This window comes from Pagrus pagrus (genome assembly GCF_965226575.1).
Source record: "Pagrus pagrus genome assembly, chromosome: 6".
Taxonomy (NCBI): domain Eukaryota; kingdom Metazoa; phylum Chordata; class Actinopteri; order Spariformes; family Sparidae; genus Pagrus; species Pagrus pagrus.
The window spans coordinates 7,125,729-7,137,427 of NC_140190.1; the positions used below are offsets into that span (position 1 = coordinate 7,125,729).

The window sequence follows — 11,699 nt, forward strand, 5'->3', positions numbered from 1 at the left end:
TCTGACCTCTGCACAGTTGTTTTTGCTCTTAGTTTAATGTGTCTCTCTAAGTGAGACAGATGTTTTAAGCATCTGTGCCCTTTGGAGAACTTCTTGCTGCTCACTAAATTGGTTGTGGCAAGCAATAACTGTGCTTGCCAAATCCGTGGGGTTGAAGTTTAAGCATCGTTCCCAAGAGGTGAAATTTTTGAGCCATGCTAGTATTTTGGCTCAACAATGTTGGTCTGTCCATCACTTTGGTCCAGACTGAAATATAACAACTATTCCATTTGTGGTTAAGATTCAAATATTTCAACAACTATTTGAAAGATTTGCATGAGACTTTGTCCAGATATCCATAAAGCCCAGAGGATGAATTGTGCTGATCTTCTGACTTTTTCTCTATTACCAGGGCAATCTGTAACCACTGCTGCATTCCCTCAACTTGTCATGTAGCACAATGGACAGGTGAATTTCAATTTTTCCAATACTTTGATTTATAACCAAATAGATGCAAAATGGACAACATCCCCTATCTGCCTCAGCTATGCTTCGTGTTATGTCTAGTTAGCAAATATAAGCCTGCCAACATGCTATATTAAGATGCTGAGCACCAAGTGCAACAATAAACACCTACCTGCTAAACTTCAGCACATCATTGTGAGCAACTTAGCATTAAGCCCAAAGCACAGCTGTCCCCAGTACAGCCTGTTCAGTCACAAAGATAGGAAGTGCAAAAACTACTGGCCCGTTTCATAACAGAAAAACATGTTGTAGAGATTGTGCAAACTGTCAAAAATAGTTAAAAACACCTTTGTAAGGTAGCAGAAAAGGGTGTTATTTGTTTTTTTTTTACAGAAGACAGTGACCCTCTGTTTCCTAAATACCAGATGGGATATATATGGAAATAACTTTGAGCCCTAATTCTTTAAGATAAGGATACAGAACATTTACAATACTACAAAACTACATGTAATATCTTCTGTAAATATAAGGGAATTACAGTACAGAGCATGCAGTGACCCATTTCTTCTCCTCTGCCTGATCAATAATCATTCTAGCATTCCACATTCCAGCCTCCAAAATCCTGACTTCTACAAATAGAAAACTATCTGGACCTTGAAACTTTTTTCCATACAAGAGCCATAGCCCTACTCTGTTATAAATCATCTTGGCTCCAGTGGTTGGGCAATCCTAAAATAGTCAAATCAAGCCCACAGTTTTGTCACACAAAAGGATTCAATAATTGGTAAAACCTGTTTACCTGAAGGCGATTTATCACAGCATGTAAGAACAGAACATTTTTGCACTGTGTCTGGCACCGGTTCTTTAAGAGCAAACAATATTTTCATCCATATAAAATGTGATCCTGGCAGAGGAAACATATGTATGAGATGCATGCCCAGCTGTGTTGTGTAAAACAGGATTATATAAGTTTATTGAGACTAAGGACTTTAAGTCCATGAAGACCTCGAGCATAACCTGAGTTATGAGTGGAATGTTAAGAATTTTAATTAGATCCAGGACCTTTTTTTTTTTTTTACTTACTTACTTTGATACTTTGGACCTCTCATCAAACTGTGGGCCCTTTTAAAAGTCTATGTTTTATTTTAGCAATTAGTGAGAATGCACTTAGATGAGAAAACTGCCAACAAAATCCATTAATCTAGGCCCTTTTTAACACTGCGTATTTCAGGCTAATAAATAAAATGCAGACGTGCCTACCAAAATCAAACACAAAGACGTGAAACTAATAATAAGATGTAACAAAAAAAAAAAAAGGGCAATGCCAAGTGGACTTTTATGATTACTAGTGAGTGTTGTAAAAAGTAAGCAAAAAGCTGTATGTAACACTTTGTAGTAATTTACATGTGTTAATCACTTTTATTGGCAGTATGTGAGCAGATTGTAACGTGACGTGAAAAATAAGACCTTCTCCTTCTCTCTCGGTTGTCTGTACAAGCCTGTGGATGATTTGTTGTTTAATGTTGCCGAACTGTGCATTTCTTTGTGAAGGACTCGGGTGAGATTTTCCAAGACAGTCCAAAGGATGGGACTTTATGCACGTCCTCGAGTGCCTTGTCTCAGTGCCTCTCTCTGCTCCGCGATCAGAGGGCAAGAGTAGCTAACGAAAGTACAAACAAAAAGAAAACTGCACACATATTTACGTGTATGTATACACTGTGTATAATGGGCCGTTTACTGGATCTGATATTCAGCATTTTTCTAATAAATGGATTCATTGGGTTTTTTTATATCCTGAATACAGATAAAAACTTATATATATGAGAAATGTCCTACTTTGGCTCTGATGAAGAATGTAATCTAATCTACGAAGTAACTAGTAACTAAAGTTTTGAAATAAATGTAGTGGAGTAAAAGCACAATATTTGCCTCCAAAATGTTGTGGGGTAGAAATGTGAAGTAGCAGAAAATGGTACTACTACTACTACTACTACTACTACTATTAGTAACATTCCATCTCTGATGATTACTGAAAAGATGTAGTCTGACAAAGTGGATTGTGGCTGAAGTATATGTAGGTAGATGTTGGTGGTTGTGGTACAATGTTTAATTGCATAATACAAAATGGTTGTATTTTGATAAGATTACATCAAGTCTGACAACCATTATGACCAGGGCTTAGCTCCTGCATCTCTGCAATCCGTACCTGTTCAGGCAAGATTTGTTATTTTAAAACTGCACTCAGAAAAAAATACATGAACATATGGGTGAAAGAACAGCCAACAATATTGTTCAACTGAAATCATCATGTAAAAAAAAATGTGCCAGAAAGAGAGCAAAGTGCTTCAGGTAGTGCATATAGGCTTATGTGCATACTATGTCTGCAGTATCTCCACACATTTATGTCATTAGACAGATGAATGTTGGGTAAAAGAGGCCTCAAACATTTTTTTCATTTAAGCAGATAGTGGTTTGTAGACACAATGAAGACCTTTCTAGAGGCTACAATGTAATGTTGTTATTTTGTAAGGGTTTACTTGCACCTTTATCTAGTGAACAGACATAATTCACCAAAATACCTTTGTAAAGCAATGGCTATAATCTGAGAGCCACTCCAAAAGAGAACAAATCACTAATCCTGACTTCACTTATCCCATCGTGCCATTCCAACGGGCTTCAGGCTGTCACAGATAATTCACAGTATTTAGAAAATCAAACAAAGCTCCAACATTCCTCCCCTGCTCCTGGTACCACATGGCTACCCTCCGAACTGAAATTCAACCCAGCGCAAAAATATGAGAAAGCAAAGGTCCAGGTGGGATCTAATAACACACACCAGGGCCTAAGTGACAGCAAGCTAAACTCTGACGCACTTCAAGACAGCTTGACAAACATGTGTTAAGTCTACTCCGTGGCGAATTTACTTTATGAGGTTACTGAAACATTTCTTTGTGTCAGCCAGGTACACGCTGGGTTGTGATTATATAGGCAAAAGGTTAAAAGTAAAGGCTTTTAAAAAGTTCTGAGCAATCTCACCATTAGTGGCAAACAGGTCCAATTTTCGTTGGTCCTTGCAGTGAGGATGTGGCGTTGAGTGACAAAACATTAACGATGAAATGCTGTCAATATCAAACCAAAGAATGGTGATCCAACTGGGTAATGGTTCAGCCACACTTCAGCAATGTGACCACGCCATTTATTCTTACAGCTTAAAGACTTAAAATGCTCTGAATTCTAGTCATCTGAATTACATTCTTGTAAAACCTGCGTTAATAGGGTGGAGATGATCCCAACTGTATCGCTCTAAGCCCATGTGGTGCCTGAGATCCTGAGTTTCATCCGTCTGAGTTGGACTTTGGACCCCGTTTGGGTAAATACTGAAACAACAGATGAAAATCAGGCAGGGACATGGCTCCCGACAAACAGGTGCTGGTATTGTACCACGTCAAATTAGCAAGCAAGGTCTTTTGTAGTAAATCATTACACAGTCAACAGAGAAGTGAGGTAACGGTGTGATTTCAGAGCTGCTTGGGCTGCACTATGTTTAGATACTCTCCCTCTCCTACATCCCATTTGACAAAGTCATGGCAGCTACAGTACGCGTTTTGAATGTTTATTTTCTGGAGAAGCTTGATATAAAATACTGACTTTAGAGAACTATGGTTTTACAACACATTCAGCAAAAATGTGTCAAATAAACAAAGCTCTACATCATGGCTTCATCTAGCCACAAGACACAAGACTGCACAGATCCCACTTGAATGGCGTTAAAAGTGCAATATGTAAGAAGTGGCCCCCTGTTAAATTTAACCTCCAAACAAATAGGAGGCAGCTTGTCACAAGAGTAATCGTTAACTGTAGCTGCCATGAGCTAGTTAGCTCAGTTAGCTGTGCAGGTAGGGCTCCCATTAACTGACTCGGAGAGAGCCGAGCAGGCGACAACATCTGTGCTCAGCAGCCTCTCAGCAAACACAGCTGAATCAGGACATAACACAGCCTCTATGACTGGTGAGTTTTATGATAGGGACAGTACCAGGGTGATTTTGTACCAAGACAAGATGGATTCAGGCTCTTGTACAAACTGATATTATCAGACAGGACAGGCCAGGGCTAGACGGTTAGCGCGCTTACTTCAGTGGATATATCTGCAACACAATCCGTAAAAGTCTTCAATGTCGTCAAAACTGTCATTCAACTGAAAATGTATCATTTTTTGAATGTTTTAAACAACAATTACAAAAATATTGCACATTTAACTGTCTCTCCATAGAGTAGCTAAATGTCCAAAATGCATGTATGAATTTAAAAGATGAGTGACTGCACTAACACAAGAATAACAGTCTACAGCCATGCCAGTAGCTCATGAGGCTATACTCAGGCATAGCAGTGCTTTGAGCTAAATACTAACATCAGCATGCTAATAAGCTCAAAGGGACAATGCTAACACATGAATGTTAAGTAGGTGTAATATTTGCCAAGTTTACAATCTTAGCACGTAAATGTTAGCATGTTCCCATGACTTAGCATATTTCACTGAATAAGTGAAAACTTAGACCTGCTGGTGACACTGATGGAAAAGGTAGATAATCACCACAGTAGGGAGGATTCATCCTCTGGATGTCATGGCAATCTATCCAACAAACCAACACAGTACGCAACTAGCATAGTTACAAACAAGAAAAGACAGTACTTTGTGTTCACAATATTAAAATTTGTCTCATATCATCCTCTGTCCTCTACATTTCATTTCATGCTCTAGTATCAGACAAGATAAATTAAGAAAAAATGCAACACAGGACACACACACTGTAAGAGGTGTAGCCTCATGGCTATGGAGTGTGTGACATGGAGGATCTGGGGAAAATGGCGACAGTAACTGACCTCCACACAGTTTAGCATGGAGAGCAACACAGAGCTGGTAGTTTTGAGCTAGCCAGCCATGAAAAGCTAATATCAGATTTTCTGTAGGAACGAGAGCCTGGTGGAGCTTCGACAGTCACTAGAAGCTCATTTATGGCCTCTGACAAAGTTACTGTGTGGGTACCTGTGATTTAGCCAATTTAGCATCTCTGCTACAAGAGGCTCTTCAGTGTGTGTGTCCTTGAGGGAGTGTCACTGCATAGTCACAGCCCTGCTGGTTATCACGGTTAGCTCTATTGTTCGTCACGCTAAACATGTTGATAAGCTCTGAATATAGCACAGTTATCAGGGGGCACGTGGGTTGTGTTTACTGCCACTGCAGAGAAATGAATCTTGTACATGTATGACTTTGTCTTTCAGTGGACAGCTGTCTTTGACATCAAAAGAGTTATTTTATCGGAGCCTTTACCTTGGTTATGAGCAGAGGTTCTCGATGCTCCAGTCCCCCTCTGAGTGTAAATCCCCATGGTGCTCCTCCTGATAGATATACCTCCACCAGCTTCCAGCCCTCACCATCTCTGCTCCTTGGATCCAGATCTCCTGATTTCTGCATCACATGCCAAAGGCTCTCCGCTTCTGTGTAGTGTGGATCATTTTTATATCCCTCAGTATCCATGGTACTGTTATAAAGTAAAGACAGCATGAAAGAACATCCAAACAAAATAGAAGATCTTTTTCTAAAATACATTTAAAAAGTATTTAAAAAGGCTCAATTTTGGTCCTAATCTACTATTCATAAAACTATCATGCACATCATCTGCGAGCATGTTTTGTCCCAGTGCTATGCTGATGATGAACTGTGTCCAAATAGCCTTGCAAGAGCAGAAAGTTTTAACTAGATCTTTATTGGTACTGGTGAATAATGAAATAACATTATCCCAATTCCACCATCTGTACTCTGGTTGTCAGAGCATTCTAGATATGATCAAGATTTTACTGATCACTTTCACAGCTCAGCATTGTCTGGCCACATATATGCTGCTGCTATACTGCTGATCTTTTAAGCCTTCCTGAACCTGAGCGTGACCGGAAAAGACTGAATGTTCTACAATCATGATTCATGAACAAATGAACAAAGCTAACTAAGCATTTGCCGGTGGCTGGAGAGGCTAAAAAGATATTTCATGACTCAGAAAATATTCAATTTCAAATATTCTCTTTTAAACTGTTAATTGTTTTCTCTTTGTACAATTTATGTTGGTTTTTTTTTTTAAATATATGTTTTCACAGCTGACCTTGTTTTGTACCATGTGTTTCTATGTACTTATTTAAATTCCCTACATTTTTTAGGTTTTGTAATGTCTGCTTTAGACCAAACCGTTTCATTATTAAACAGTACTGCGACAGATTATTGTGTCATTGCTTGATGCATGAAATAAAAAACCTTCATCATTAGAGTTAAACACGATTACAAAAATAAAAATACATAAAAATTGACTTTGATTACGATGTGTACTATACTTGTTGCTGGTTTATTAGTAGCCTTTTGTCTTTTACACTGTGTGGGATTTAACTGGCATCACTGACAATAATGTTTGTAAAGGCAGGACAAAAGGAAAGCGATTAGAGCATGTATGTGCTGAGTAATACACTAAGTTCACATTCAAACATGGCACCACCATTATAATAAACAAAAGCTAACAAAAAAATGGCTAAAAAAGCTAAAAGATTGCGCCAATTTTGAACACTATAACTATATCCCTGACTGTACATTTATTTTGGCAATAACCTAAATACCATTGTATGATGTCATTGCATGGGATCCCAGCAGTATTCAAATAAGCTTCTTGACAGTTATCCTTTAGGATCAGATATGTAAAGTGTATATTATGTGGAGAATCTGATCAAATGAATTTGCATTCCTCTAAAAAAATATGCTTTTACACTTTATACTAACATTTCACCAGCATTTATTAAATACTATTTAAAGACAAATGCCTGTCATCTTAAGATTTCTACATTAATTTAACGTTTCACAGCTCGAGGCAAATCTGTAAATTAACATTACCAGGGCTTACATTTAAGATGTAGCCTTTCCATAGATTTCTGATTATTTTTCGTGGTTATAATTTATTATTAAAGCTGACTGAGTTTTAAATTACACATGTGCTCTTAATTTGAAAGGAACACAAAATGAGTAGTAAGACAACAGTAACTTCGCTGGTCAAAGCTGTTTTGCCTCCTTGTGTCACTAATTTAGAAAATCTGTAACGATGCGTAAGCACCTGTTGTCATACTCCAGACAAGCTGACTTAAACTTAATGCTCTTATGTGTGAGAGAGAATTAAACACAACAACAATGTCGAGCAGCACAATGGAAACCATCTTCGCCTGAACCGACAAATAAGCAAAACTGAGCTCAGTTCAACAGACTTGCTGGTTTAACTCTGTGACCGAATCATCGTGTAAAACCAGCACTTTAACTTGAAATTAACTGCTTAACTCAGCGCGGGCCTTAGCTTTCTCAAAAAATGATCACAAACTCATCTTAAAAGGCTGACCTTACCTGGGAATCCAACTTCTGGATAAACCGGTGAACAAGAGAGCTTCGTCCGGGTGGCACGCAGCTATATCCCAGGTTTACGTTACACATACTTCATCTTTTTGAAACCTTTTTTTCTTCCAATGAAATCACTTTTTTTTTAATAATTCGCTAGTTGTGCGAGCGGCTTCGGCGGGGAAAACAACTGAGAGTTTCCACTGTTTTCAACGCAGCACTTCAGTCCGTATCCTACTTCATGACACAAGCCGAGAACGACACACTGACACACTCAGGAGAGTTTAAATTAGCTAAGCTAACCTAGCTCCATCCATGGACAACAGGGATAACAAGTGGAGGGAAACGCAGCGCAAGCGTGCCACCTACCGTTAGCTAGCAAGAAAGGTCATATTTCCCCCTAAAAAAACAAACTTTTAACTACCTGCTGAGAGTTGTGTATCCTAACCTCATGGATGACACTTTAACAATATTACGTGTAGCGGTGGACATAGCTTAACCACAGTTATTCGCTATTTAGTAAGCTAACTATTAATTTAGCTAACTGAAGTTTCGAGGGGGAGCGCGTGCGTTTCCATGACAACCCCTCAGGGTTAGACGGGGTGTCCGAGAGGGCCAAACTTCAGCGATTCGCGGAAGTGGTTTAATGTTGAAAACGTCACCAGCCACCAGTGTAGTTTTTAGTTTCAAGCTCTCAGAAAAGTGACAAACAAAGCGGAGTACGTCGCGATTAGAGCATGTTAAATAAGTTCCTGTGAGTTACATCTGAAGTATGTTTAAGAACTGGGGCAGCTGGCTTGGAAGAGAAAACGAAAATGGCCAAGTTAAACAGGAAGGCGAGTCTGTTGTTGTTGGTGAAGACCAGAATCAAGACATAAACAAACAGACTGCTGGTGGTGAGAGCGAGCAGGCCTGTGCTGCTGAGGGAGATGCTCAACCGACTCAGCTTCTTCAGAAAGCTAAGGGCTTCAGTGGTAAGTCTGGTAAAAGTTGATGAAGTAGTGTAGCTGTAATGGGAGACTTTGTTTGGTCGCTTTACTGCAGCTATATGATCCGTGTAACGTCAGTAATCTCTGTTATACTTCTTTTCAGGTTACATTTATAATTTCGCCAGCAGCGCCTCGAAGAAACTGTCCGAGTCCGTCGTTGAAACAGCACAAACCCTAAAGAAAACTGTGGAGGAGGGCAAGATAAATGGGATTATTGATAAGGTAGATATATGATGATGTCTGTCTTAATTTACTTGCTTTCACCTTCTTCTTATTTCTACAAAACTTTGTTGATATGTTTTCTTCCTTCAGACCATTTTGGGTGATTTCCAGAAAGAACAAGAAAGGTTTGTTCAGGAGAACAAAGCGAGAAAGCCCGGTAAGTACTGAGCAGTATGTTTTTATATATTTAGTATGTATGCATGGTATGTAAGTACAATACAGTGACTACAGGCTAGTTTGCATTGTTTGTAGGTGCTGCTGTGCCACCATGGGTTGGTTATAACGGAGAGGAGACCATACAGCAACAGATTTTAGCTCTCTCAGCTGTGAGTTTGGCTCCGTTTTTTTTTATCAAATGTTTCTTTTTATATAGAAAGATAGTGTGCATCAATAATCTTTTTTCATGACAAATGTGGCTTTATTGTTTTGCTTTATTTGGCGACAGGACAAGAGAAATTTTTTGCGAGATCCTCCTGCTGGGGTGCAATTTCAATTCGACTGCGAGCAAATGTATCCAGTCGCCATGGTGATGTTGGAGGAAGATGAGCTCCTTCGGAAGATGCGCTTCCATCTGGTCCCCAAACAGTGAGACTGTTTTTGACACTCGCATAATACTTTGTCCTGTGTTTTCATCACGAGCATCCCCGCACGAGAGTGGGTTTATTAAAAAACAGAAATATTTTATTCCACTGCAGAGATGACTGCCTGTTCCTCCGTGTCATTAATTTTTAGGGTGAAAGAAGAAGTTTTCTGGAAGAATTACTTCTACCGCGTGTCCTTAATAAAACAGTCGGCTCAGCTCACAGCTCTGGCGGCACAGCAGGCTGCTGAGCGGAGAGACGTGGAGAAAACTGGCACCGGTCCTGAGGGTGTTCACCAAAAGGGTACGACTATGATTTCTGTGTTTTTTTATTTCAATGTCACACACAAAAGCATTCATAGATAGTGGGCCGTGTCATACCTTTGTATGATCGTGCTCCTCAAAGACTTTAAGACGGTTCAGTTATTTGTGTTTAGAAATCAGATTTCTTTGTTTCTCTGGTACAAAAAGGCGACTGAATAACAACCAAAACAAAATAAACGGCAACAAAAAATTCCAATTATAGCGGCTATCAGTCAAATTGTTAATTAAAATATGTGTATCAGTTCATCCATATTGATAGCAGAGTGAAGACCAAGAGTCAGAAAAATATGATTACTCTGCACTATTAATGTTATTAAGAAAGTGTGAATATCACAATTTTTGATCTTTTTTTCAATATACTTCTGGTATATTATGTTTATTCTCAAAAAAAGCGAGGAAAGCACAATCATGTGACATACAGATGACTGCTGGAGTGTTGTGACATCTCTTCCAGATATCCAATACATTTGGATACATTTTAGAGTTAGAATAGTGTAAGCCATGTAATACCTTGAATTGTAATAGACTTAATCTGGTGCATGATTAACTTTTATTCATCCTAATTAAGGCCTGACTCCAAAGTAAATCCGGTATGTTTAAATTAAGTTCTTTTTCCCAACCAGCTTTGATTTTGGTAATGGTAGTTTCAGCTATTATGATTATAATTAGGTTTATTTGAGATATTAACCCTTTTGATTTTGTCGGGATATTTTGCAAAATAGCACCAGGAAATGTCTCCCCGGGAAATAACGGAACAAATGAGATTGAGGGATTTTATATTTGTCAGATATCTCCCTGGAGCTTCCAAAAATACCACCAATATATAATTGACCAATGTTCTTTGAATATATATCAAATAAAATTATTTCTGCAGATGTAGTGAAACAGAAAACTCCCCCAGCCATCCGCAGCACCAAACCAAAGACAAGCGAGGTAAGACTCTGCACTTAAAGAATAAAATCCATAAATAAATAAAAAACCATAATAAATTCATCATAAAGCAGTAATCGTACTAAAATGGGTGTAGTTAGAGTCTGACCTCCTTCTGTTCCTGTTATGAAAGGATGAGGAGGAGATCTCCACCAGCCCGCCTGTGTCTGAATTTGTGAGTGATGCTTTTGACTCATGCAAGATAAATGAGGACGACCTACGCAAAGAAATGGAACAGCTGGTGCTGGACAAGAAGAGGGAAGATCCCAACGCACACCAGGGTAAGTCTTTTGATTTCACTGGGTTGTTATGTAATGACTGGAGTTCAATGAGTGACTCAACATTGTGTTTTTCAGAGGAGACTCCTGACTGGGAGAGGGAGCTGCAGGAGGAACTTCAGGAGTACGACGTGTTGGATGATAATGAGAACCGCGATGACAACTGGGACAAGGAGATTGAAGATATGCTAAAGGAGGACAGTTAGGACGCACCTACATCAGCTCCTCCAGGCTTAACTGTTTGAAGGTCAGAAACAGCACATGACTACAGATTAAGATGCTCCCACGGAAGTAATTCATTACAGTACGTGTCCTCGAATAACTCTCAAGACAGAGAAATACCGCTGATAATCATTTACATTTCAGTGAGCTGTTTCTGTTTAAAGGTTTATGAGTAAATATTTAGTAATGTCTCCAGCGGGTAAAGGAAAAGGTGATGTCGTCCTGCATCTCGAGTTCAGATTGTGATAATGTGAACACAGAAAAGTAGCGTCAGACTCAGGCCTCAAGAATTA

At 39.0% G+C, this 11,699-nt stretch overlaps 2 protein-coding genes across 3 annotated transcripts in view; one reads left to right on the forward strand and one right to left on the reverse strand.

The window, feature by feature from the left end:
• Nucleotides 1-8,440, reverse strand: part of shroom2a (shroom family member 2a) — a 37,999-nt gene extending 29,559 nt beyond the window's left edge. Inside the window, exons 1-2 of one of the 2 annotated variants that reach the window (XM_084354990.1) lie at nt 7,871-8,440; nt 5,774-5,940 (exon numbers count right to left, since the gene is read on the reverse strand). In XM_084354990.1, the coding sequence (XP_084211116.1) occupies nt 5,774-5,917 (144 nt within the window). In that variant the 5' untranslated portion in view covers nt 5,918-5,940; nt 7,871-8,440. Of the gene's footprint in view, nt 1-5,773; nt 5,985-7,870 lie in introns of both variants that reach the window. The other variant, XM_084354989.1, reaches the window with a different exon arrangement.
• A 43-nt stretch (nt 8,441-8,483) lies between these two features.
• LOC311258581 (synapse-associated protein 1-like) lies at nt 8,484-11,488 on the forward strand. Its single transcript, XM_084354993.1, has 9 exons — nt 8,484-8,835; nt 8,954-9,072; nt 9,163-9,229; nt 9,325-9,398; nt 9,518-9,657; nt 9,805-9,956; nt 10,851-10,909; nt 11,040-11,187; nt 11,263-11,488. The coding sequence occupies exons 1-9, from the start codon at nt 8,634-8,636 to the stop codon at nt 11,388-11,390; spliced, it is 1,089 nt and encodes a 362-aa protein (XP_084211119.1). The 5' UTR covers nt 8,484-8,633; the 3' UTR covers nt 11,391-11,488.
• The last annotated feature ends 211 nt before the right edge of the window (nt 11,489-11,699 follow it).